Raw genomic sequence first — 26809 nt, forward strand, 5'->3', positions numbered from 1 at the left:
TACTGTTTCTGAGAATTATTTTGCCAGTTAGTGCAATCTTTAGAGCAGAGTGAATTTTAATTCTGGTAAGAGAAAATTAATCGAATGGAGTAAGATATGTTTTTAGAAGAAGCATCCATTTGCCTTCCTATTTCTGGTTTTGTCACCAAATAATAGAATGGAGTGCTAAGATGTCAGCTCTTTTCTTATTTGCAATGAGTCCTTTAATCAAAATATTTTGATGAGCCTCTACAACCAAGCTAATATAAAACTAAAAGTAGAAAATCATTGAATTCTAAGCAATCACTTAAAAGGAGAAGAAAATAACCGTAACTGAAAAGGACATAAAAATAATTTAGGTATAATTACCATACATGCTGAAAATTTACTAAAATGGTAATTCATACTTTAAGTAGAAAGGAAGCAACAACATTTAATTTACTTATTCATATAAATACAAAATTCAATATTATTTTGTAAATGTAACTCAAATAAAATGAATATAAAAGTGGGGCAGCCAAAAAACCTGACAAGTTTTCTGCTTAGACATTTGAAAGAACATTATGATGAGTGGAATTCCCACCTACCAACCCCCCTCCTCACACGCACACAGCATACAAAATATTGTTAAAAGTAATATTTTTGCAGTATATCAACTGTACAGTTAAAACCAATACCAGCTCTGGATTTGATATAACAATCATTTTTGTCTGGCATGGCGAAGGACTAATAAAAGTCAGGAGCACACTTTAATAGGCAAATCTGGTTGTGGAAGTAAATGGTTAAATTGCCTATCAGGAATAATAAGAGGTACTGCGGGCAGTGGATTCATCATGGAATGAAAAGGATATTGCAATACAAATTCTTCAGTCAGCTGCTAATTGGTATGTTGTTCAAACATGTCCAGATGGGAATAGTAATCAGGTCAATATGCAGTGGCACATTATAAACTATCAGCATTCTCAGCAGTTCAGGTACACCCTCTGAAAAACAAACATTATCATTTTTCTCCTTGAAAACATCTGATGGGTTTTAACAAAGGGTCTTTGCACCTATGTTTCTCTCTCCACATGTACTATTTGATTGCTGAGTATTCCAGCACTTTCTGTTTTTATATACCAGTGCAATCCAAATTTACTCATTTGAATCCAAATTCATAACATAGCTATAGGGAAAATTTAATTTTTTGATGCATTGTGAGCTTGTTGACGGGAGATCCAATTTATTTTTTGCAGCAGGTCCAATAAAGACCAATCATTACCACATTTCTCCAGGTTCCTAATCAAATGGGAACTGCAGGCATGATGTTAAGCACATATTTAGTAGGACCTCGGAATAATGATACAGTTGCTTGCAATGCCTTGCGACCTACATTGTTACACAAAATCTGCACATTGAGGAATAGTATCCCTTGCAATCGTTGAACATGCCAGGCTTTTCTACAAATTCCTTAGCTTCTATATGAATGCAATCCAATATATCACCCTGTGCATCTTGGGTTTCAGCCACAGGAGCAAATCTAAGTATTTTCTTACTCAGATTGTTATAATCTGCAGAGATTTTAGCAGACATATCAGCTCTATCCAACAGGTTAAATGTTACACTTTAAAAGCTTGACAATGTCTCCAATGGGGTCCTTGACTACATAGACTTTATCCACCAGTAACAACAAACAGCATGTCTTATCCATGGAAGTTATAGACCTAGCGTGACAGATGGGCCCCCTGAGATATTAATGTGCTGACATAAAAAACGAAACCTCTGTATGTAGAGCTAGAATACAGGCTCGAATAGCTGCACCCACGTTAAGTTAATCTCTCTTGGGTACAAGCCCACCCCTTCTTTAGGTTCTACAGCACCTATCTTTAGCCCTATCTTCACAGTAAGCAGGTATAAAAGGATAGATATTGAACAACGTGGCTACTGCAGTTTCTCTCAAAACATTCTCAAATGTTTACTGAAGATATTATTAGCACATCTCATATAAAGAAAACTATTCACAGGCATTCAAGTGAGAACATGCAAAGTTGTGATATTTATTGAGATTACAATATCAGTACATGAGTTCCCACTCACTATCTCTCTGCTCTCAACAGGATTTTTGATAAATGCTCAGGAAATCTGTGTGTTAAAAGTCAAATTTCAGACCTTCAATTAAACTTGTAACTAATGACTGACAATATATGTAATTATCAACAGCTCTCCTGCAGCATTTCCTGATAACTGAAATCATGCTTCAGCTAAATCCAGAAGTTAATGTGTTTGCATCAAGTTCCTACCAGTCCAACTGCTTTTACTATTTAATCACTCACCTGCTGGGCCATTCTTCGGAAAGTGAACCAAAATGTCACACATATCACCAAACGGCATCAAATAAATTAATACATTAAAAAAATATTGTAAGAGATTAATCTTATTGCTATTTTCCTACCTGCAGAACTGTATTGCACGTCTGCTAAAGATATGAATGAACATTCTAGCTTTTTAAAATTCAGAGTTTGTGAGGGCAATTCTTTGGAAAGTGAACCAAATGTCGCACACGTTACCAAATGGCATCACATAAAGTAATCCATTAAAAAATTATTGTAAGAGATTAATCTTATTCATTACTATTTTCCTACCTACAGAACTATAATGCATGTCTGATAAAGATATAAACATTCTAGCTTTTTAAAATTCACAAGTGTTTGTAAGATAAAACTGAGTTATGAAAAAAATGCTTCCGTGTGAGGTCACACATGTGACCAGTCATATTTGACCTCTGACCTTAAACAAACATTGTCAGCATAACATAAATATTTCACTTGATAAGCTTGATAAAACAATATGAATCAAATATACAGTATGAAACAATATACCGGCAATGCTTTCAGAATTAGAAGAGATGTATTCCACAATTTGTCATATTTTTGGTCACACACGTGACTAAGAATGGGCCTGCTAAATAAACCTACCTACCTGCCCTCAAGTGATTAAAACATCACCCATACTCTCAAAATTATATTATCAGTCAAAGGTGCTGCTCTGATCTTGACCGCTTTTGACTTACTGCAATGTGATTTCTGAGAGAACGCCGCCACTTACGGCCGTCATTTTTGGTCACCTTGCTCAGAGCCCCGCTCCACCGGACCGGAGGATTTTTCCCATCGATGTAAAACCAGAGAGATATTAATGTTAAAAAAAAAATTGCCATCTCTCAGTTGGCGGCAGGGGGGAGGAACTATAAAACCCGGAAGTGTCGTGCTTCACTCAGTCTCTGCCAGACGGAGGAAGCGAGAGGGTCACGGCTCTCTGAGCAGCGAATAACACTGAACGCATGTCTACTCCACGGTGAGTTCCGGGGATGTGGTTTTCAGCAAATATGTTTGTTGTTTGCAAAGTGTTTGCCCAATCGGGTTGGCTTTTTAAAGGGCTTTCAGCAAACGTGTTTTGTTGGCTTGCAAAGTGTTTTTGTCCAATTGGCTTGTGTGTATGTGTGTGTGTGAATGAGTCTGTGTGTGGGTGTGTATGAATGAGTCTGTGTGTGTGTGTGAATGAGTCTGTGTTTGTGTGAATGAGTCTGTGTGTATGAGTCTGTGTGTGTGTGTGTGTGTGAATGAGTGTGTGTGTGTGTGTGTGTGTGTGTGTGTGTGTGTGTGAATGAGTCTGTGTGTGTGTGAATGAGACTGTGTGTGTGTGTGTGTGTGTGTGTGTGTGTGTGTGTGTGTGTGTGAATGAGTATGTGTGTGTGAATGAGTATGTGTGAATGTGTGTGTGTGTGAATGTGTGTGTGTGTGTGTGTGTGTGTGTGTGTGTGTGTGAATGAGTCTGTGTGTGTGTGTGTGAATGAGTCTGTGTGTGAATGAGTCTGTGTGTCTGTGTGTGTGTGTGAATGAGTCTGTGTGTGTGTATGAGTCTGTGTGTTTGTGTGAATGAGTCTGTGTGTGTGTGTGTGTGAATGAGTCTGTGTCTGTGTGAATGAGACTGTGTGTGTGAGAGTGAGTCTATGTGTGTTTGTGTGTGAATGAGTATGTGTGTGTGAATGTGTGTGTGTGTGTGTGTGAATGAGTCTGTGTGTGTGGGTGTGTGAATGACAAGGAGCAGAGTGTGGGGGGGGGGGGGGGGGGGGGGGGGGGGAGGAGGGAGGGGTGACTGTGAATTGCCAGCATACCAGGCGTGAGTAACTGCACTGCCAGCCCACGAGCCGTGAGTAAGTGAACTGCCAGCCCAGCAGCCGTAAGTGACTGAACTGCCAGCCCAATAATCCATTCAGTCCACCCTCTCCCCCTTCTCCCTCACAGTCTGTCACCTGTTTTGGGCAGAATTTCTGGCAGTTTCTCAGCTGCCAGCCTGCCAGGTCCGAGTGACTGTACTGCCAGGCCTCAGTGACTGAGCTGCCAGCCCAAGAATCCATTCTGCCCACAATGTCTATACTAGCCCTCTGGAAACCAGTACCTTCGGCCCACAACACCCATACTAGCGCAACCGAAAGACCCCCCCCCGACGAGCATTATTGGAATTGGTGAAGAGGTGGAATATTGCGTTGGATGACCAGCCCTCCCGTGTGATGCTGGGACCCAACGGGTCCCACTTAGTCCAGTTAATTCCATAGAAATCAAATCCTACTTGGGTTACGACCAATTATTGGCTTGGTATGTAAGTACCTCAGTAACATAGATTTTAGGTCAATCCCTGCTCTATAATTAATTTGATAGAAATCTCATTTGGGCACAATGGTTTCAGTAACTCTCGGGATAACAAGGTGTGACTGATGATGATGTAAAGATAAGAAATTAAAAGCCAACAACTTGCATTTATAAAACATCACCACTGTAGCAAAACCTTGATGATACTTCACAGGACCAATATTAAATACCAGGCGTACTCATGAGGATGGATGGAGGACAAATGAAATGGATAGAACAAGGATCAATCATAGAATCATTAAAAAAATCACCATACAGCATGAGGTCATTTCACCAAATGTTTTTATGATGGTCAAAAATTATTTATGTAACTTCCACTTCCCAGCTCTCGTTATAATGAGTCCTTAAGAAAAGAAGAATGAGGCAGGGGGAGAGATTTAAGGAGGGAATTCTACAAGTAACAGCATTGCAAGCAGGTTTCATATTTAATGACAGAATTAGAGAAAAGGTAGGAAAAGGCTAAGCCATAGAGAGTGTTGAAAGTAAGCATAAGAATAACAAAAAGAGTCTGAAACTTTATGTGGCAAAAGTAGGTCAGCAGGTGTAGAGATGTTGGGTGAACAAGGCATGGTGTAAAATAGAATACAGACAGCACAGTTCTGGAGGGTAGAGCGATAAGTGGTTTGAAGCACATTTCAGAATTTGCTATATTGTGAACATTCAGCTTCAGTTTTACAGATGCGAAAGAGCAAGGTTGCTACTCATGATAACTATCTTGTCATCATTGATGGAACCGCATGTTAACCCTGTGGTAATGTGGAAACTGTGCTTCCGTTCTGATGGCATCAACTGCACCGTCTGCCAATACTCACAGAGAATGTTTAAGGTGAAGTATCAGGTGGAGTTCTATGCCTTGGATCAAAACACAACAATGAGTTGGGCATAAGGTTAAAGAATTTAGAAACTGAATTCAGGGGTAAGGCCACAGAAAACGCAACATATCTGGTACATACTCTATAAATAAAAGTGCCAGTTCTACTTCAATTATACAATTTCTGCTGGAGATCTGAGAATTAATTGTATTAATGGCTTCAATATCAATATTCACCAATAGTTATCATCAGTCAGCAAATGAAGCTGATGCACGTGACCAGGGGCGGAAAACCCAGGGGGGCCAGAGGAGACATGTCCCCCCCATGTTTTGAGAGGTGGGCGACATCCCCACCAGGTTAACCTGCCTGTGCTTGCGGGAAATATGGCCAGCGCGGAGAAGCAGCGCTGGTATCCCGTCAGTCCATATAGGGCTGTTAGTTAACCCGGTGAGACAGGCAGCTGAGCTGCATTTAACGCTGGATTGAGCCTCCGAAGCCTCTCGCGCGCGTGAGTGTGCGCATGCGCGTGCGGCCGCCAAAAAATTGTGTCCCCCGTCCCCTCCATGTTTTGATAGTGAGTTCCGTTTATGCATGTGACACAAGGTTGAGTTTGAAGCAAAATTTTTGTATTTTAAGTAAAGTGACAAACCTGAATGTGATATATCACCTAATTATCATAGTCTAAGTGCAAATTATCATAGTCTAAGCAGAGAAATAATGCCAGAAGATAAGGTACACAGATTTCTGAAACACATGTGGTTAGGGTGGTAAACAAGGCTTGCAGAATACTTGTCTTCATTGGTTGGGGCATTAAATATAAAAGTTGGAAAGTCATGTTGCAGCTGTATAAAACTTTGGTCAGGCCATATTTAGAGTATTGCATGCAGTTCTTATTGCTGCATCACAAGAAGGATCTGGAAAATTTGGAGAGGGTGCAGAAGAGGTTCGCCTGGATGCTGCCTGATTAGAGAGCATTATCTAAGAGAAGAGATTTGACAAAATTGGATTGTTTTCTCTGGAGTATTGAAGGCTGGGGGGCACCTTGATAGAAATGTATAAAATGATGATTGGCGTACATAAGGTAGATGGTCAGTCTTTTTCCCAGGATTGAAATGTCAAATATTAGCATAGCTTTAAAACAAGAGGGGAAAAGTTTAAAGAAGATTTACAAGGCAAGGTTATTTAGGTGTCACGAATGTGCTGCTAGGTGAAGTGATGGAAGGAGATATGATAGAAATGTTTAAGAGATATTTAGACGGGCACATGCAGAGATATAGACCATCTGCAGGCAAATGTGCATTTAAAATTAGCATGATGGTCAACAGAAACATTGTGGGCCGAAGAACCCCTTCCTGTTCTGTACTGTTCTATGCTCACTATATAAGTCACCATTTTGAACAAGGTGCTATTAGTGACTATAACTTGCCATCTATTTATAAATCGTTAAATGTGGAAAATGCTTATGTGAGTGAAGCTAACATTACTGTGCACCATATGCTGCTGCTTGAACATCATTAATCCTGTAAGGCTCCATGACTTCCAACAACATGCCAAATAAGCACATATAAATCATATTGAGTAGGTAATGCCCATGAACAATAGTAATAGACAAGATTAAAGTAAATACCCTGACGTAAAAAAAATTGGGTTCCATTTTCCCTGGTAGTTCTGACATATTTAGGATTATTAACAAGGATTATAATTAAGAAACAAATTGATCCAGTTGAAGAACGGCATGCAAAGCTAACTTACAGCCATATTTAAATAAATCTGGACAGCAGCAGTACTTTCCTATTAGTCATAGTCTTCCACTACATGTTTTAAAACACATTGACTACAGTGCCATCAAGTGTCAGGATCCTCTGCCTAGAAACTAGCATACTCCTAAACAGCATGAATCCTGTGCTGTACAGTTATCCGATTTCTTCCTGCCGGTAGAGCATGAATGTGAAACCCATCATAACCCCCTTGCTAATGTCTGTTGTTAGGGCTGATATGGACACTGGTAGTGAGGGAGAATGCCTCTGATTTCTCAGTTACCACTCTCAATATTCACCAAGTGGAGTGCAGGAGACAGTGTTTCAGAGACTCGCAGAGCTGAGGTGATGCTAAAGTGCTACCAAATTACCCCTTTGGAAAAAATGGCACTACACCTGGCGCAAGTGCTGTCAGAAACTGAAAAAACGTGCCAATATATACTTACTTACCTCTTCTCCCAACATACCTCTATCGCCCTCTTTCAGCAGAACCACCTCTTGTGTCATTAAATTTCTCTCCCAAAATATATATATTTCCCTTTGTTCTCTGATTGTCCCCCTCCCACCACCTTTCCCTGCAACTTAAAACTTGCCTCATTTCTACTTTTCACCAGTTTGATGAAAGACACTGACTGAAATTCTCAGCTGTTAATTAATTCTCATGCACAGATGTTACTGAGTATTTCCAACATTTTCCATTTACATTTCTGATATTCAGCATTTGCAGTATTTTTCTTAAAGATATGTCAAGGCTAGAGTTGGGGTGGGAGATTGCAACTTCACGTGGTCCGCCCTGTTTCAACAAATGCAATCAACCCGGTGTGCACAATCAAATAAGATCAAATAGAACAAGTTGTCCGACAACTTTAGGCTGTGCACGCCATACGCAAGAAGAAGAAGGCTAGAGTTCTAACATTTGCAGCCTTAGCTACGAGTAACATCCACATTCCTAATACGTCATCTCTGACATACCAAGGCAGGATGACAACCACAAGTTCAAACGCCACAGCTGCATGCATGCACAAAAAACTTTGTGACTAAAATTGCCTGCAACAAGTGTTTAAAGTAACAAACTGAAGTCAAGTCAAATCACTTTTATTTATATAGCACAATTAAAAAACAACTCACGTGGGCCAAAGTGCTTTACATTGGTGGAGGTACTAACGTACCTGAGGGGGGGGGGGGGGGGGGGGGGCCTGCTCTTCATAAAGGCTCATCACCTGGAGAAGAATTCCTATTGTAAAGGGCCTGTCCCACTGATGCGACTTTACAGCGACTGTCTTCGACCTTCATGCTCGAGGTCCTTGCAGGAAAACCTCGAGCTGGATCGACCGTCAGCGATGAAACCGCGAGCCAGATCGACCTTCTGCACACACACAAACACATCGCAAAGGCGGGGGCCAGGGAAAGCGGGGGAGCGCTGTCTGAAATTCACACCCATGATGAACAGGAAGGTAAAAGGCGGCTGGCACAGTTCAGTTAGTCCTATAGAGAGCGCGGAGAGGGAGAAGGGGAGAGAGGGGGAGAGAAGGGGAGAGAAGGGGGGAGTGGGAGAGAAGGAATGGAGACACTTTTAAGAAGCCAGACAACGTTTAATAAAGTTTAGCGGGCATTCTTACCTTTTGTTTCTCAACAAGCTTTACCTTCGACTACCTTTGATTGACTTAAAATACCTAAAAATAGCATTATGACCTACTACGACCTACCTCGACTAAACCTACAAGTAAAAAAAAATTGTTTTTTTTCTATGGCGACCTTTTTTTACTCGCGGGCAATTTTCAACATGTTGAAAAATACACCGCGACCTGACTGAGGCCTCGAGTACACGGGGGCTACTCTCGAGCACGAACGAGAGTTAAAAAGACCACCTAGGACCTCGTGTCGACCATGCTGCGAGTATGAGTTGAGGGCAAACTTGTCTGAACTCACGAATTAGGTCGCTGTAGTGGGGCAGCACCTTAACTGAAGTGGTGTGGCTCAAGCCTCAGGACTTGGTATAAATGGCAATGCGAGGAACAGCCCCGGTACGCAAGTATCTATTTGACCATTACCATATTCTATTACTCTCTCCTCTCATTAGTGAAGGTTTTTCCTAGGTGCATCTAATGTGTGCTGATCATTATGCTTAACAGTATAAAGGGCCTGTCCCACGAGCATGCGACTCCATGCAGCAAGCGCGACCTAACCTGGTCGCTTGAGCCGTACGGCCTCGCGGGGCCGGTCCCACTTCGATCGCCGGAGCCGTATGGAGTTGTGCGGAGCTGGTCCCGACATCGCGCGGGGCTCCGAAAAATTGACCGTGTTCAAAAATTCCGTGCGGCAACGGCCTACCGGCCCGCAGCCGCATTGAGGCCTATACGCACCACCTCGACGGGCATGCGCAGCGTCTCGAACCAGTACACAGTATCTTGACGCCATACGCAGCGTCTTGACGCCGTATGTCACGTGCGAACTTCCCGCGGACTTTGCTCGAACCTCATGTCACTCACTCGATCTCCGTGCGGCCCCCACTTCCGGTTTGGTCGCGCTTGCCGCATGCAGGTCGCATGCTCGTGGGACAGGCCCTTAACATATTCACCATGATTAACCTCATTTTGCTTGAATCACTCTGGACTCTGAGGCAATAACACCCACAAAGCTCCATGCCCTCACTTTCACCCAGCAGCTCAAGGAAAGGAGCTGAAGAGTCTTATTGTAGCAAGCATCAAGGCATTAGGAAGCAACTGTAGGTGGTGTCAACTACAATTGAAGTGCAATTGAATACCAAACACAGGTGGCCTGGGTATGTCCACTGTTTGTACCATTATTATCTCCCTGGTCCCTACAGTGCATCCTTAAGAGAATTGCCCCAACATCTCAAAGCATCAGCTCCGAAGCTGGGGACAGCTGCTAAAGTTAGGTTTGATGTGCACAATTAATACAAATAAAAACCTGTGTTTTTTCCTAAATCCGGTGTGCGATACTTATTCTGTTGGAGCTGCTAGTAATATAAACCACCAGACTGCCTCGTTGCTTGAAACAGAGAATACTTCTGAAAGGGTTAAGGAATTCTTTGCTTGCGGCAAAGGAATGTTCCATTGGGAACTACTCCATGGAAACTGCCTGGCAATTATGGCAAACTTTTCTGCAATTTGTTGCAATTCTTATTGTAGCAAGCATCAAGGATTTAGGAAGCAGCTGTAGGTGGTATCAACCAAAGATTCTAGAGCGGAGATCTTTGGTATCAACTGCAACTGAAATGCAGTGTGGGAGTTTAATGCTAACCTTTCACCATGGGGCCTTGACAATAGAATATCAAAGGCAGGTGGTCTGAGCATTTCCATTATCCGTGCTCAGGTAGTCTATGGGGTAAATCCTCAAGAGAATTGCCGAGCAATGTCATAGTCCCGGGCTAACTACCTAAGGAGAGTCTTGTATCATTGCTGATTGCCTCTGCTGCCTGCTCCATCTGTTATTCAACCACCTGTTGCTCGACCACCTCCTCTTGAAAGGGTCACAGGCAAAAACTGAGAAGGGAGGTTGAATGGGAGAATACAGGTTTTGAATCAGTAAGCAATGTTTCCTGGAGAGAATTGTAGGGCAGTCCTAGGGTAGTAGAGAAACCAGAATCATATTCTATGTGATCCCTTGGCATTCACTATTTCTGAAGGTCCTATGTTAATTATTATACTGGCAATCAGATTCACTCATTGTAGTATGGATGCAGATCCAAAACTAAGGTAGGGAAAATTCTTAATTTCCCAACATCCAATCCTCCAATTGAGCAAGAAGTTTTGTGAACCTCATGGATTCATGATAGTGACCTAAGAAATTTCTTCGCATGGTCTGGCCCAAGTTGTATATTTTGGGAATGATAGGCCTTGTGAATCATGCAATGTTCGTTACTCAAGAGCAGGCGAATGCACTAAATGTGCACAGTGTATCGTCACTAGACCAGTCAGGAAGTCAACAATCCTTGAAAATCTGCATGCCTCTGCCTGACTGTTGATGCTCAAACAAAAACAGTGAAGACAATCAGTGAATTCCTGAATGCTTAAGTATGCTATAAGTTGAAGCACAGGCCATCCCGGGGTTACAAATGAGCGAGCTCCCAAAAAATTATTAAATTAAAAGGTTAAACATGCAATACACAATAAATAAATGAATAATTAGTTTATTCCCCAGGCTAGGAGAGTCTAAAACCAAAGGGCATAATTCTAAGGTGAGAGAGGAAAGATCGAAAAGGGGCCTGAGGGTTAGTTTTTCAGAGTATGGTTTATATATGGAATAAGCTGCCAGAAGAAGTGATAGACACAGGTACAATTATGATATTTAAAAGACACTTGGATAGGTACATGGACAGAAAAGATATGGAGGAGTATGGACAAGACACATGAAGCGGGATTGGTTGGGTAATTTGGTCGGCATGGACTAGTTGGGCTGAAAGGCCTGTATAAAATTGAATGTTTGTTCCTATGAACAACAGAACTACTTTCCACTCTCATTTAGTAATTGTTCATCCATCTTAGTCTAATGTGCCTGTTATGAATTCATTAGAATACTGTGGAGGTATAGTTACCATATTGACTTTCTGTTTATTTTCCAACATGAGGAAAAAAATCTATTTACGAACGCCTGCAAAAATTGAACCTGTTTGTTACCTGTATATGGCATTGGTCAGTTGTTGTCATGTATAATGGTCCCGTCCCATGCTGCCTGTCCCGCTGAATTACTCCAGCATTTTGTGTCTACCTTCGATCTAAACCAGCATCTGCAGTTCTTTCCTACTACTTGTTTAATTAAATGTGTTGTTGATGATCAAAGATGCAGGTGCAGCAAGTGAGAAGAAGAAAAATTGGTATGTTAGTCTTTATGCTTTTAGAGTTGTTCTTTGGATGAGGAGGGGCAGGAAACTTTCTTTCAATCATTCAACTACTCCACTGCAGCTGGCTTTTCATCTCCTGATTTGATAATATCTGTAATCTCACTGCGATCTTCAGGCTAACCTTTATGATTTATCTCCCAGGGATCACTTTCTCCGGTCCCCAGCTATCAAGTTCAGGTCTTATCTGGCACGTTTTAATCGAGTTGGCAGTCAGGGGGGTTACAGGACTTTTAATTGTTCCTCAAAATACTGCATTTCGTCCTTAGTACATCTGCCCTCCAGCTGCCTGCCATTAACTAGCTGGATGTGTATTTCTATTTATCAAACGTAATTGTTGAAATTGTTTCTCTGGCTTTAACTATTTGCACTCACGCATTCAAGGATTAAATTAATGTGAAAAAAAAATTAGGACATTTTCTCAACAGCATTCTCAGGATGGTGGCAATGGAAGTTGCAAGGGAAAGTCAGTAGCGATGAACAATCTGGATTTCACCTCCCACAACCTCAGAAAGCACTCTAAAATTCCTTGGCACAAGCGGCTGTGGGAGGCGACGGATGGCATAGTTGTTGGTGAAGGTGGCTACTGGAGACCCTAAAGAAGCCCGGTGATCAAGCAGATTAAACTGAGGAGGTGGAAGGAGGTGACAGCATCGTGTTGGGCCAGGCCAACCTCTGTTTCATCGATTCAGTGCCACCAGGTCACTGAGGTTTAAAGTGAGGCAATAAAAATTTGCATATCTCCTTTGGCCAAGATTGGACTTTTCAGAGACTTGAGACACAAAAGTTGAAAGATGGCTCCGGAGTTAGGTGACTCTTTGCTTGCTATCTCTGAAGAGGATCTACTTACAGTATTTTCACTCTTTTACTTGTGCATAATTGTTCCCTTGTACAATATGATTTGACCAGATAGCAAGTATTTCCACTGTATCTAGGTACACATGGCAATAATAAATTAAACTAAATTACCTATACTCCATCATTAAACTTGTCTTTTTTTAATTGAATGTTGTGATAATTAGCGGTAGAAAAATAAGTGTCAAATGCAAAAAATCAGGTCATTCAAATAATAACCAAACACAGACATTTTCTCATCATGTTTGTTTGCACATTTTTTGAACGACTGTCCTATTTTTCTCAATTCTAGTTATATTCTTGAATTCAAGCAGTGTAGCTACTCAGCTCTGAGATGCAGGGTTCAGGAATACACTATATATCAAGAATCAGGGCTCTCATAACCCAGAGATTTTTCCATGCTAACAAATTCAACAGTTGTTGTGGGTGTTAAGCTTGTGCCATGAAGAAGTCACAGGCTGGAAAAAAATTATGCATCCAGTAAAGAGATGCGTGGAGCAATAGTTTCCAACACATCCAACAGGAAGTATTGAAAAAGACCATACGATTCAGACAGAAGACAAAATATGGAGCAGATATCCCAATGGTGCCCATACTCAGCATGAAAGCCTTGTGTCTCATTGCTGAGCGTGTGCTTCATTTATCCCAGCCGACCTAACACCAGCCCTCACATGCAACCTCTGCACATGACCTCCTTGACCCATTTTAAATGATGCTGCATGGCCATTAAATTACTTTAACCGTTTCATTTTACGGGAGTCCTCAACTAAATTCCTGGTATGCAGTGTGCAGCAGCACTGAAGACATTAGTCTATGCCAGTTTCTTAGTACAACAGCTATTGGTAACGTGTCTCACTCTATATGCAATGCTATAATTTCCACTTTTACATTTGATTGTATTGCTTTCCTCAATCCTGGATAGCATATCCTGAGCTTTAAGCAAGATAGCAGAGATATGTATCAAAGTTCACTATATTCCGCTTCATCTACAAAATCTATAAAAAATCAACAAAATGATTGTCGTACCCAACATTAATGTCGTCCATTTCCTCTTCCTGCTCAGTGTGTGCACTGGATGCTGGCCGTTTCCTCCCAAGTGCCAATGCAGCCTCCTCTACAAATATAAAAATTCTCATAAATGGATGCTGACACAGAGTAGCTATACTCTAAAGCTGGTTAATGTAACATTTTTTTAATTTTAATTTTGCGGGGACGGCTGCATCTGCGGTTCCTTCCTGTTGGGGGGGGGGTGAGGAGAGCCCAGGCCGGTGGAGGCTCCTGGTCCGTTCCCTCCGCAGGTGCCACCTGGCCCGCTGAACTGCAAATACTGGAACAATCGAAGGTAGACAAAAATGCTGGAGAAACTCAGCGGAAGAGGCAGCATCTAACCCGCTGAGTTTCTCCAGCATTTTTCTCCACCCACGTTATTTAGTAATTTGTACCCGTCATTTAGCGATGTTATATGAATTTAAAAACAATAAGTTTATGTGTGTTGTTTTCTCTCTCACCTTCAAAGTTAGTTCTTGTTTGCCTTTATTTGCTTTAGTTTTATTAAGTGTTATTTATCACGTTGTGGTTGTAGCTTTTGACCAATTTAAACGTATCAGATTTTTTAAATTCATATAAATTCATAGCCTCGCCCGAGCGTCAAATCCATTCAGCTGTACCTGCAACTGAAGCTACTGGTGGATTAATAGACCTTGAAGTGGCATTGACACTTTCTTTTTATGTAGAGGGGCCGCGACCTCACTGACTGAATGATACAGACGTCCTGACTGAAAATCGCACCCTTCTGATCAATTATTTTAGGATAAGCCTTTCTAGAGAACATGCTACTTTTTGCTTTGCCCATTTTCAAAATATTGAATTTGGCATTTGATTGGTAGAAGGAGACTACAAAGCTCGTAATATCTTTTTTTTTTTTTTTACACACTGTAACTTTCTACATTTCTACTTTTGGGTACGTATGTGGCAATTATGGCTCATGGAATTTTCTCCCACACTACTAGTTATATTCGTAACAACATATTTAAATCGTGAAATTTTTGATCTTTCCCAACCCCTTAAAAAAATGCCTGAAGAAGGGACCCGACTCTAAACTTCGCCTAGCCATTCCCTCCATAGAGAGACACAAAATGCTGGGGTAACTCAGCGGGTCAGGCAGCATCTCTGGAGAGAAGGAATAGGTGACGGTTTGGGTCGAGACCCTTCTTTGGACCGTCCATAGATCCAACCTGACCTGCTGAGTTCTCCAGCACTTTATGTTTTGAACTTAAAATAAATCCGTGGTCTGCTGAACAACACAATAGACCAGTCTGGAAGTGCAAGTTGTGGAAGTGCAAGTCGTCTACTTGTGGGTCTGTAGATGTCTGTAGAGGCTGATCCGCAATCCACACACCTTGGTGCAATGTATGAAGTGGAGACTGGCGGTGGTTGGTAGTCGTCAAGCCCCCTTCTCTCTCTCCATATGGTGCTGTCGCTTTGTCTCTGCGACATGGCGTAGTTCTGTTTCATGACGTGCAGTTCCTTCCTGCACGGATTTCCTCTAGGGGCGCCTAACTAATGCAATGTGCTCCCAGTTGCTCGATGTGATGTGGAATTTCATTGTCCCATCCGTACGACAATAAAACACCCTTGACTCTTGGTGTTGTCCTTGAAACGTTTCTTTGGCCTGCCGGGGGCTCTCAGGTCTGCTGTAGGTGGTCCATGACTCAGCTCCATACAACAGAGTGGGGAGGACAATGGCTCTGTAAACCAGCAGGTTTTGTTTAGCCTTTAGGCCTCGGCCTTCAAAGTCTCTTTCCTGAGTTTGGCGTAGGCTCCACTGGCACAACTCTGTCGATGCGAGGACACAAGCAAGGACTTTGCCTGTTGTTGACAAGAGGGAGATGCCCCTGTAGTTTCCACATTCAGCCTTGTCCCCCTTCTTGAAAATGGTCACTATTAGAGCATCGCTGAGTTCTGAGGGAAGATCTTTTTCCCAGACCTGGAGGAGTAGAGCGTGGATGTGGTACAGGAGTTCCGGTCCACCTTCCTTTAAGATCTCAGCTGGGATCACATCAGGACTGGTGGCCTTGTTGTTCTTAAGGCTTTTGTTGGCATCTTGAACCTCTGTCATAGTGGGAGGTTCTTCCATGTCTTCTCTGATGGGACTCTGGGGGATGTGGTCGGTAATGTCTGGTTCAGTTGTACTGTCACAGTTGAGGAGTTCCTGGAAGTGCTCTTCCATCGGGCGTTTATGGACATTGTCTTCAGCAGTTCTTGCCCGTCCTTTGAGCGCAGCGGGTTTAAGCCGCAGTAACTTGTACCATAGACGGCCTTAATAGCGCTGAACTGGTGCCACCCGAGTCTGCCAGTCTCTTAATTTCCAGAGCTGTTTCTGCCCACCAGGGGTTCTTAAGCTCCCTCACCCGACTCTGGACGTCCGTTTTGTCTCTGGAGTGAGCCGCTCTTTTGGCCTCGCAGTTGACATCATTTTGCCAGGCACAAAAGGCTTTCCTTTTCTTGGAGATGAGCTGTTCTATTTCTGCGTCGTTCTCGTCAAACCAGTCCTGGTGTTTTCTGGAATTGCACCCAAAGATCGTTTTGCAGGCATCAAAGATTTGAGCCGTTTCCAGTGCTCTTCAATCTCATCAGGATATTCCTATTGGAGGCTTTCCACTAGAGAAACCTGAAGTCGCTGCTGGGTAGCAGTTACCTCCAGGCTATCAAGGTTCAGCCTTTGCCAGATCTGCTTCTTTTGAATCCTCCTCTTCCTCTTGAGTTTGATGGACATCATGGAGCGGATGAGGCGATGATCTGTCCAGCAGTCATCTGCATCAATCATTGCCCTTGTGATGTTCACGTCACGGCAATCCCTGGCTCGTACAATGACAGTCAATGAGATGCCACTGTTTGGAGCGGAGGTGTCTCCATGATGCCTTAAGTTTGTTTTTCTGGCGAAAGAGGGTGTTAGTGATGGGGAGGTTGTGCTGAGCACATTTGCTGAGAAGCAGGGCTCTGTTGGAGTTGATGTTCCCGATGCCTATGGTACCCTTCCCGATGTGGCGTTGAAGTCTCCGAAGAGAAGAATCTTATCCTCCCTGGGGATTCTAGACAGTGTCTCATCCAAGCAGGCGTAGAAGGTCTTGCTTTCCGCACTCATATGGAGTTTGACAATTTCTGTTTTTTACGGCAATTTCCACAATGTTGTACCCATCACATCTCCGACTCTTCCTTTCCCTTTCTGGATCTCCCTTTCAGAGGATTAGTCAGCAACAAACATCTATTATAACCCATAGACTTTCACAAATATCTTGACTATTCTTCCTCCCACTCTGCCTCATGGAAGGACTTCATTCCATTCGCCAAGTTCCCCCGACCTCATATCAGCTCTTATTACAAGACCTCTGAGATTAATCATGCCTTCCAATCTAACATAGTTGACTAAGCTCTCTGCTGCCTACAATCTAAATCCTGCAATTCTGCTCTTCCCTCCTTTGCACTGGACCAGAGCCAGGATAGAGCTCCTCAGGTCCTTACTTTCCAGTCCACCCACCTCTGCATTCAATGGATCTGCAGTACATCAACAATATCCTTTCCTATCCTTTCAGAAGTCTGGCGAAACCATTCCCTTTGTGACTCCTTGGTCCACTCTTCCATCTCCAACCATTTCCCTTCTCACAGCACTTTCTCATCCAACCATATTACATGTAACAAATTGTTACCTCTTCCCTTGCCACCATCTCATACCCCAAAATGTCTTATCAGGGCTAACCAGCATTTTACATGTACTTCTATCACTGTAATGTACCACTTATATTGCTCACGATGTAGTCTCCTCTAATTTGGAGAAACCAAATGCAGATAGGTGATAACTTCACCTGACCCTGAGCTTCCTGTTAGCTATCCTCTTAGCTATCACTTTAGTTTCTTAGCTCACTCCCACTCTGACGTTCTGTTTGTGGCTTCCTGCACCATTCCAACAATGCGCAATGTTAGCTTGGACAACAGCACCACACCTTCTATCTGGTCATGTTGTAGCTGTCAGCATTCAACATCATATTCAACAATTTCAGAGAACTTGTTTTTTCTGTTCGTGTCTGAAATAGCCAGTTCTGCTCTAAGGTTTATCCACTTGTAATATTATTCATTTTTTCACTCTCCACAGATACTATTCCACCAGCATTTCCAGCATTCCCTTTTGGTTTCATTTTCAATGGCTCCCACGTGTATTTCAAAGCATTTACCTCGCTCTTTATTTTTACTCTAACAATCCTAAACAACATATTCACTGGATTTCTTTGCAAACTGGATAATATGAAGGAAATCCTAGTCTTACCCTAACAAAGATATTCCCTGTATTCTATCAGTCAATCCCCATCCTCTTTGCAACTTAAAACTAACTTGTTTTGTCATGATTTTAATTCTGATAAAGGATCTTTGACTGAAACCTTTGACTGTTTCGCTTTCTACTGTTGCTGCCACCTACTGGGTGGCATATTATTTGTTATTTTCATTCTCTCAAATTTGGGAAGACATCTCAGTTACAGGGCTCAGCAGGCTCTTCTTCTACCTGACCGCTGTACCCTAATGTCAAATGTCAGTTCCCATGAAATGTGCTGCTCTAATCCAATCCCATGGAGCTCTGCAGGGACAGGCACATTGGTGCATACAATAATCTTCTGAAATCCTGAAAAGTGTGTTCAGTGAGCAACCAAAGAATCACATAGCATAGAAACACACCCCCTTGATCTAGTATTTATATGTCAGTAATCGTACTGATTTCCCAACACTTAAGTCTATGCACAGCCATGCCATGGCATTTCAAGCGTTTAAATGTTGTAAATGGCCTGTCCCACTTACGCCCAGTTTTCGGCGACCTGCCGGCACCTGTCAGTCGCAGCAGGTCGACGACAATTTTCGAAATGTTGAAAATCCACCGGCGACCAGTAATGACTCTTTGGGCCACTACTCACAACCATACAGGCATCACCTTGCAAATTGTGGCCCAAAGAGTCGTACCTTTTTCTGGTTGCCGCTGGATTTTCAACATTTTGAACACTTTCAGCAACCTACTGCAACTATGACAGGTGCCGGCAAGTCGCTAAAAAAATTGCGTAAGTGGGGCAGGCCCTTTAGAGTGCCTGCCTCCACCATTCCCTCAAGTACTGTGGTCCGGATTTTAATCATCCTGCAAGAGCCCTCTAAATCTCTTACAATTTCTTTTAAACAACTGTTTTCTTGTTATAGTTTGCTCTATTAAAGAAAACGTTTCTCACTGTCTAGCCTATTTATGCTTCTCAGTCAGGTTCCCGTTCAGCCTTCGCCATGCAAAGATCCCCCAGCCCTGGTTTGACTTCCCAAAATACAACACCTCGCATTTATCTGTATTAAACTCCATTAACCATTCCTCAGCCCGCATGCCCAACCGATCAAGATTCTGCTGCAATTTTCGATAACCTACGATGCCTTTTGTGTCATATGCAAACTTGATAAATATGACGTACATTCTCATCCAAATTATTGATAAAAAAACGACAAACAGCAAAGAGCCCAGCACTGATCCCTGAGGCACACCATTAGTCACAGGCCACCTGTCCAAGAAACAACCTTCCACCATCACCCTCTGCCTCCTCCTATGAGGACATGCCCCTTTCAGTGGGAGGGGGGAGGGACTATAAAACCCAAAAGTGTGGGTGTGGCTCAGTCTCTGCAAGTTGGGGGAGGGAGAAGTCACCTTGGTGGCCATGCACCCTGCTTAAAATGGTATGAAACTGCTTTTGAATTTGGTGGCCTTGCACCCTGCTTGAAATGGTAGGAAACTGCATTTGAACTTGGAGGCCTTGCTCCCTGCTTGGAATGGTAGGAAACTGCATTTGAATTTGGTGGTGTTGCACCCTGCTTGAAATGGTAGGAAACTGTTTTTGAATTTGGTGGCTTTGCACCCAGCTTGAAATGGGACCAAACAGTTTCCACTTAGTCTAGTATTCATTAAATCCTTGCTCCTCATTAAAAAAAATTTAGGTCCACAACCCAACACAATGGTCTTATTGCTGTAATTAGAGGGCAATATTCAATCACATATTCTCCTTTCCACACACCATAATTCAGGCCAATAGATTACTTATAAGACTAATTCATAGAAACTACTCTATTGGTGAAGGTTCGTCTACCACGGTTATATTCAAAGGCTGCAGGTATTGATGGATTTTGCTGGCCAGTTCACATAACGAAAACAGAATAATAAATATAATTTAAATTATTTTTAAAGCACTTACCTAGTTTTTCATCTTCATAGCTGCGTCCCAACTTTTTCTCATTTTCCTCATTGAACCCGTACAATGAATCATAGTTTTTTTTCTCCTGGTTTTTAACAGAATTTCTTCGTCCTGTTGTTTTATGAGCCATTTTTCAATCAATCAAATCTGGAACAAATAGAAAGTTATAGCATATTTCAGAATAATGTGGGGAAAAAAACCTCCAAAAAAGCAATGACGCTTTTCAAAACAAAAGTCAGCTTGTGACATCAGGCATCCAGCTGGCCATTAGCGTTACTTTAATTTGAAATAAAATGCTTTCTTTAAATATTGTTTGAAAATAAATCAAATGCTGGTAATAGTCCTTCTGTCCCTGACACAGCCAGAAATAAACTAAGTCTACAATAGTTCACAGAGAAGACTGCCAGGCTGTGATGGAGAAAAGCGAGAAAAGAGTTCAAGTAAGAGATCAATAAAGAGAGAAGAGAAATGTCCATGTCGACATGCTTGGATTCCAAGGCCTTAGTGGCTGGGATCATTGCCAGAAAGCGCATGCTATGTAGCAAGAGAGCCAACTATGAGGAATCTGGCAGGAAGGGTCTGACATACTATCTGCATACAGTGACAATCCCCAAAGAAAGGAGCAATGCTGAAAGAAATGTCAAGACTTTGCAAGACATCGGAAGGTGAGCTCTGTTGCCAATATTACTCCTTCCTGCTGACAGTTACACAAATCAATAAGTAGGAAAGAACTGCAGGTTGAAATAAAATTTAGGCCCAGGATAACACTGACTTCACTCTATCGCAGATAAATTCTTGTCCAATCCCATCCCCATCTTCTTTGCAAATTAAAACTCGTTTCCTTTCCTCTTTCCACTTTTGACAAAGCGTCTTCAACCTAAAACATTAACTCTTGCTGTTTGACCTCCTGAGCATATTTAAAACATTAAAGGTCTTCTCCAAATCAAAACTCTTGATATTCATCATCTGCTGAGAGCTAGATCAGTGGCATTTTGGACTGGCAATCTGGAGTCGTATAAGAATCCACGTACAACCTGAAGAAGGCTAAGCATAAATAAACAATGCTGGGCTAAGCTGAAGTCACAGACAGATGCTTGACAGCTGTGGCAGGACTTGCACACTATAACCTCCTACAAGGCGAAAGTATTCTGACTGGTTGCATCATGCTTGGTATGACAATTCCAATGCACAGGAATGCAAGAGGCAGCATAGAGTGGTGCACTCAGCACGGTCCATCACTGGTGGTCCTCCGCACCATGATGCGCATCTATGTGAGGCGCTGCTTCAAGAAGTTGACATCTATCATCAACGGTCTCCATAATTCAGGCCATGCCCTCTTCTCACTTCTACTAAAGGTACAAAACCCTTAAGTCCTACATCACCAGTTTTTGTAGGTGTAGGTATCAAGGAGAGAGAGGATTTGAGGTGTCAGGCGAAAGACACAGCGCAAGGCATTCAGAAGGACCTACTTTCCTACAATCATAATTGATCCAACCAAAACAAATTTAATTCTACCTTGGTAATGGCACATGGAGGACTACCTCTTGCACTATCATGAATTGGTTTTCTAATTATATATTTGTGCACTAATGTCTTGTTTCATTGCACTCATTACATACTTTTTATGCTGTAGAATATGTAACTAATGTATAATTTGTTTCCACGTGCTGTCTGAGACTACATGCCTCTGATGCTATTGCAATCAAGATTTTTATTGTATATGTACCGTCTTCTTGCGTTTGAGGCAGCAGAGGTTATGTAATGCCCTCCAGGCGCTGTAGCAAGTTCAATGTGCTGTTGAGGGCCGTGAGGTCTACCCCTCCACCAGTGGGGGGCGGAGGACAGCGCAGTCGAAAATGATGTGCTGAGCTATTTGCTGGTCTGCCTCACACACGCACGCTGCTGATGAATGCAGCCCCCAGCGATGCATGTTGGCATTGAACCGGCTGACTACTGCACAGAGCCGATTCAGGGTAACCAACTCTTTGTGGGGCAGGTCCGAGCTGGGTGGGGCTGTGAAGTCTGTCCCTAGCTGTTTCTCCATGCTCCGAATGTGTTAAAACCAGAGCCACAGAGGGTCGCTGCTTGACGGAAGAAGGGGCGACAAGATCACAGGTGTTGAGATCCCAGTTGCTGTGAGTCCTGAGCGAGGTGGTGCAAAGGATGTTTGGCATCCGATGGGGCCTTCACACCAGCGTTTGAGTGAAGTACAGGGTTACAGGGTTTCCTTTATTGTCATTCAGACCGAAGTCTGAACGAAATTTCGTGCCTGCAGTCATACATACATACAATACAATACAATAAAAACAACAATAAACACATATTAACATCCACCTCAGTGAGTCCACCTAGCACCTCCTCACTGTGATGGAGGCAAAAAGTCTTAGGTCTGCAGTCTCTTCCCTCCTCTTCTCCCTCTGCGCTGAGGCGATACCCCACCAGGCGATGTTAAAACAGTCCCGCGGGCTCAATGACCGCGGCCCGGGGTGGTCGAAGCTGCCGTCCACAAGTCCTGCTGACGCAGCCGCTGGCTCGCGGCCGAACCCCGGACTCAGGTCACCGCCGCCACAACGCCGTCCCAGCCACCGGAGCACCGTTCCAGCCCCGAGGCGGATCGCCCTCACGTAAGTACCGTTCAGCCTCGCGCCAGGCCGCCCCGACATGGGCGCCGCTCCTCCCTCGGGCCGGGCTGCCCCGACATGGGCGCCGCTCCTCCCTCGGGCCGGGCCGCCCCGACATGGGCGCTGCTCCTTCCTCGGGCCGGGCCGCCCCGACATGGGCGCCGCTCCTCCCTCGGGCCGGGCTGCCCCGACATGGGCGCCGCTCCTCCCTCGGGCTGGGAGCGCCGTACCTCCCCGAGCTCGGCCACTCCGACGGGAGCACCGTTCCTCCCTCGTGCTGGCCGCCCTCACAGGAGCGTCACAGCCCCTCACGGACGCCCTGTTCCAGCCCCGAGCCGGACCGTCATCACATCAGTGAGCTCAGGGCGAGTCCTGGCGGGCTCTGCCTCCTGAGCCTCGAGGTCGCCTGCTCCGCCATTAGGCCTCAATGCAGACGGTGGCAGAGAAGGGGAATACGACAAAAAAGTCGCATTCCCCCGCAGGGAGAGACAGCAAGCCCTGTTTCAACCCCCCCACCCCCAAAACACAAACTAAAAACCAAAAACTAGACTAACCAAAAAAAAAAAAAACAACACAAAAAAGCAAAAACAAACGGACTGCAGGTGAGCCGCTGCTACCAGGGCAGTGCTGCCACTTCCGGAAAGATCCGTCGGAGTAGGGCGTAGGCAGCAGTGATGATCCGCATGATGTCGTTGAGGATGGCGTCCAGCTTGCTATTATAATTGCTGCAGCACCATGCTGGGGCGATGTACTCAGCGGCGCTATACATGAATGCAAGAGTACATGTTCCTCAACACACTTGTGGATCGACTTGATGGGATGTTGTGGCCTTTGCTGTGTTTAATACAATGATTTTTTCCAATTGAATTCCTTCTCTTCTCCCATTCTTTCTCTCCAGAGCTGACTATCCCTGAGTTGCTCCAGCATTTTGTGTCTATCTTCGATTATTCAATTGAATTGGCTAAAGACTGGTATACAGTACGTGATGGTAGGGACTGCAAGATCATCCATTCAGCATTTGTGACTGATGCACATTATTATGAGGATGGGGATGTTCTTGGAATCTCTTTCTTCTATTAGTTGCTTAATTCTCTCTGACCAATTATGATTAGATGTGGCTGGATTGCAGTTCTGATTTATTTTCCTGTTTATAAGAAACATTTACTAATGGCAATTAGGAGGTAGGTATGCTGTTAGCACACTTGCCTAAGCTGCAGCTTCACAGGTTGGCACTTCATCTTTAGGCACACCTAGTATTGCTTGTGACATGCTCCTCTCGGGTTCATTGAGCCATGTTGAATACGTATCTTGTATGGTGTAATGAGGGAAAGGTGAATGAATAAATGAATGATACTTTATTATCACATGTGACATGTCACAGTGAAATTCTTTGTTTCGCATATCATGCACAAAGTATGCAAAGAGTTGCCACGTATAGCGCACCCACAAAGTTACCAAGTGTTCAAAGTAGTCCCAATGGTTCCATTGTTCTTAGTGCCCCCCTCTCCTCCCCCCACGCTAGGTTCCTCTTTATTCTCTTGGTGCCCCCCCCCCCCCCCCTCCCCACGATGGTCCCTCCCCATTCTCGGCAGACTCCCATTGTCAGGTCCCTTTGTTCTCTTGGTGGTGCGTCCTCAACCGACCTCCGACACCCACCACGGCCCGTCCGACCACCGGCACCAAATTTGGGCCCATTCGACCTCCGGCACCCACTGGGGCCCATCCAACACGCACCGTGGGCTTGTCCGACGTCTGTCTCCCACCGCGGACCTGTCCGGCCTCCAGTCCTCACGGGCCTGTCCGGCCCCCAGTCCTCTCGCGGGCCTGTCCGGCCCCCGGTCCTCATGTGGGCCCTTCCTCAGCCTCACGCCACTCCACGGTGGCCCACCTTGCTCTCTGATAGCTCATCTCACTCTCAGCGGTTACTCGCAGGTCCCTCCTCGCTCATACAGCCCAGCTTCCGTCGACTTTCGTGGCGGGCGAACAGGGCCAACTGGAGAATTTGGCCCCGCTCGCTGGGAACACTCATGGTCGTGCTGCTCACCGGGACCAGTTCCTTCAGTTTGAAAGCATGACTTTGTCGCAAGGGCAGTTACACGTTTCAAAGACTCAAAGACAAATGCAGTATAATGATGGAGGCAAACAAGGAGGTTAATACCTCTTCGATCCTTCAATTTACTTCAATAACTTAATTGTCTTCCCTAGAGTCAAACCCCACTCCTGGTACTGCACACACTCATCGTCCCCCATCGTACTACACAGCTTATTTTGCCCTCTCCCCCTGAACCACACACCCTCACTCTCCCCCACGCTCTCACTCTCCCTGACATCTCGCACTATATTTCGCTCACTCTTTCCCCCCCAACATCTCACACCCTCGCCCTTCCCTCTGACACCTTCACACCTGTCACCACACTCTCACCCATGACATACTACATCCTCTCACCCTCAAATCCCCTCATTCCCATGAAACCTCACACCCTCTCTTACCTGACACCTCATACCCTCTCCCCCAACACATCATAGTCCTCCACTAACACCTCATGCCCCCTCCCCAGACATCTCACATCCTATCCCCCCAGACAACTCGCATCCTATCCCCCAATACTCACTTTCTCATGGACACCTCACTCTTTCTCTTCCTGAACACCTCTCACCCTCTTTCTCCTCACATCCACTCTCACTATGGCAACTCACTCTCCCTTTTCGCCCAAACTTCACACACTAACTCTCTCCTCCAGAATACCTCACTATCTCTTGCCCTGAGCCTTACATCCTCTGCTCACCTATAGCTTCTCCCTCACACCATCTCCCCAACAGCTTACACCCCCTCCCGACATTACACACCCTCCTCACTCATTCTCCCTCTCTCCAACACCTCACATCAAACCCTTCCAAGACCTCACATCCTCTTCCCAATATCTCACACCCCGACCCAACACCTCATCCCATCTCCCATCCCTCCCATGATACCACAAATCCTCTTCCCCTCTGCTCCTCCACTGATACACTGATCACGCCCCTTCCCCATCTCCCTATCCACCCAAACCGTATCTTCAACATTTCATGCCCCTCCCCGACATCTAATCCTCTCTCCCTGACACCTCATACCCCTCCCGATGCCTCATGCCTTCCCCACTGACAATTCACCCCTACCCAACACCTCACACCCATCCCCCCAATACCTCGCCCCCTTCTCGGCACCTCACTCTCTTCCTCGACATCTCCCCCCCCCCCTATTCTCCCAACATCTCACCCCCTTCTCGACATCTCACTCTCTTCTTCAACATCTCACACCCCTCCTTCAACATCTCACACCCCTCTCCTCGCCACCCCACACTCCCTCCTACCACATATCACCCTCGACACCTCACGCCCACCCCGATACCTCACCCCTGACCCCTCGTCCACCGACACCTCACGTTCCTTCCTCGCGACTCATAGTTATTCCCCGCCACCTCACCCCTGGACACATCTACCCCATCCCCAATCACCTCACCCACCGCCACCTCACCCCGGACACTTCAGACCCCTTTCCAAGACACCTCACCCTCTACAGTCCGTCGACGTTTTCCCGCCACCGCGTGACCTTGCCTCTGGCGACACCTTCCCCACCCCACCCTCTCTCCTGTCGCCACAGCAACGGGCCGTCCTCACTGCGAGACGAGGCGTGCTCTCCTGGGCGGGAACCGTCGGCGCTCGCGCTGTCCGCAGCCGGGCGCGTGTCCGCTCGCGCGCCACCAGCTCGCGCTCCCAGGCTTCGCGCCCTCTGCCCGAGGGCCGTCGGCAGCCAATGAGATAACGCAACGTCCAATCACTTGACGTCCGCCGGCATCCATCGAGACAACGCACATCAAAGATCACAGAGCGGGAGTTCCTCTCCAAAGATCCTATAGCGAGCTGCTCCGCTCTATTATATTTGATGCACATCGGTGGTCGTCCGAGCCAAAGATCATCATAGGCTCTATGAACTTTGGTCC

General features: G+C 44.7%; 1 protein-coding gene across 4 annotated transcripts in view; it reads right to left on the bottom strand.

Annotated features, from left to right (window-relative positions):
* The window catches only part of sycp3 (synaptonemal complex protein 3), a 63308-nt gene extending 36720 nt beyond the window's left edge, over positions 1–26588 (bottom strand). For 2 of the 4 annotated variants that reach the window (XM_055654741.1, XM_055654737.1), the window contains exon 1: positions 5843–6084. In XM_055654741.1, the coding sequence (XP_055510716.1) occupies positions 5843–6069 (227 nt within the window). In that variant the 5' untranslated portion in view covers positions 6070–6084. Of the gene's footprint in view, positions 1–5842; positions 6085–13975; positions 14064–20208; positions 20356–26379 lie in introns of those variants that run through there. The other 2 variants (XM_055654739.1, XM_055654738.1) reach the window with 2 other exon arrangements.
* Positions 26589–26809: the final 221 nt, after the last annotated feature.

Source organism: Leucoraja erinacea, chromosome 24 (genome assembly GCF_028641065.1).
Source record: "Leucoraja erinacea ecotype New England chromosome 24, Leri_hhj_1, whole genome shotgun sequence".
NCBI lineage: Eukaryota > Metazoa > Chordata > Chondrichthyes > Rajiformes > Rajidae > Leucoraja > Leucoraja erinaceus.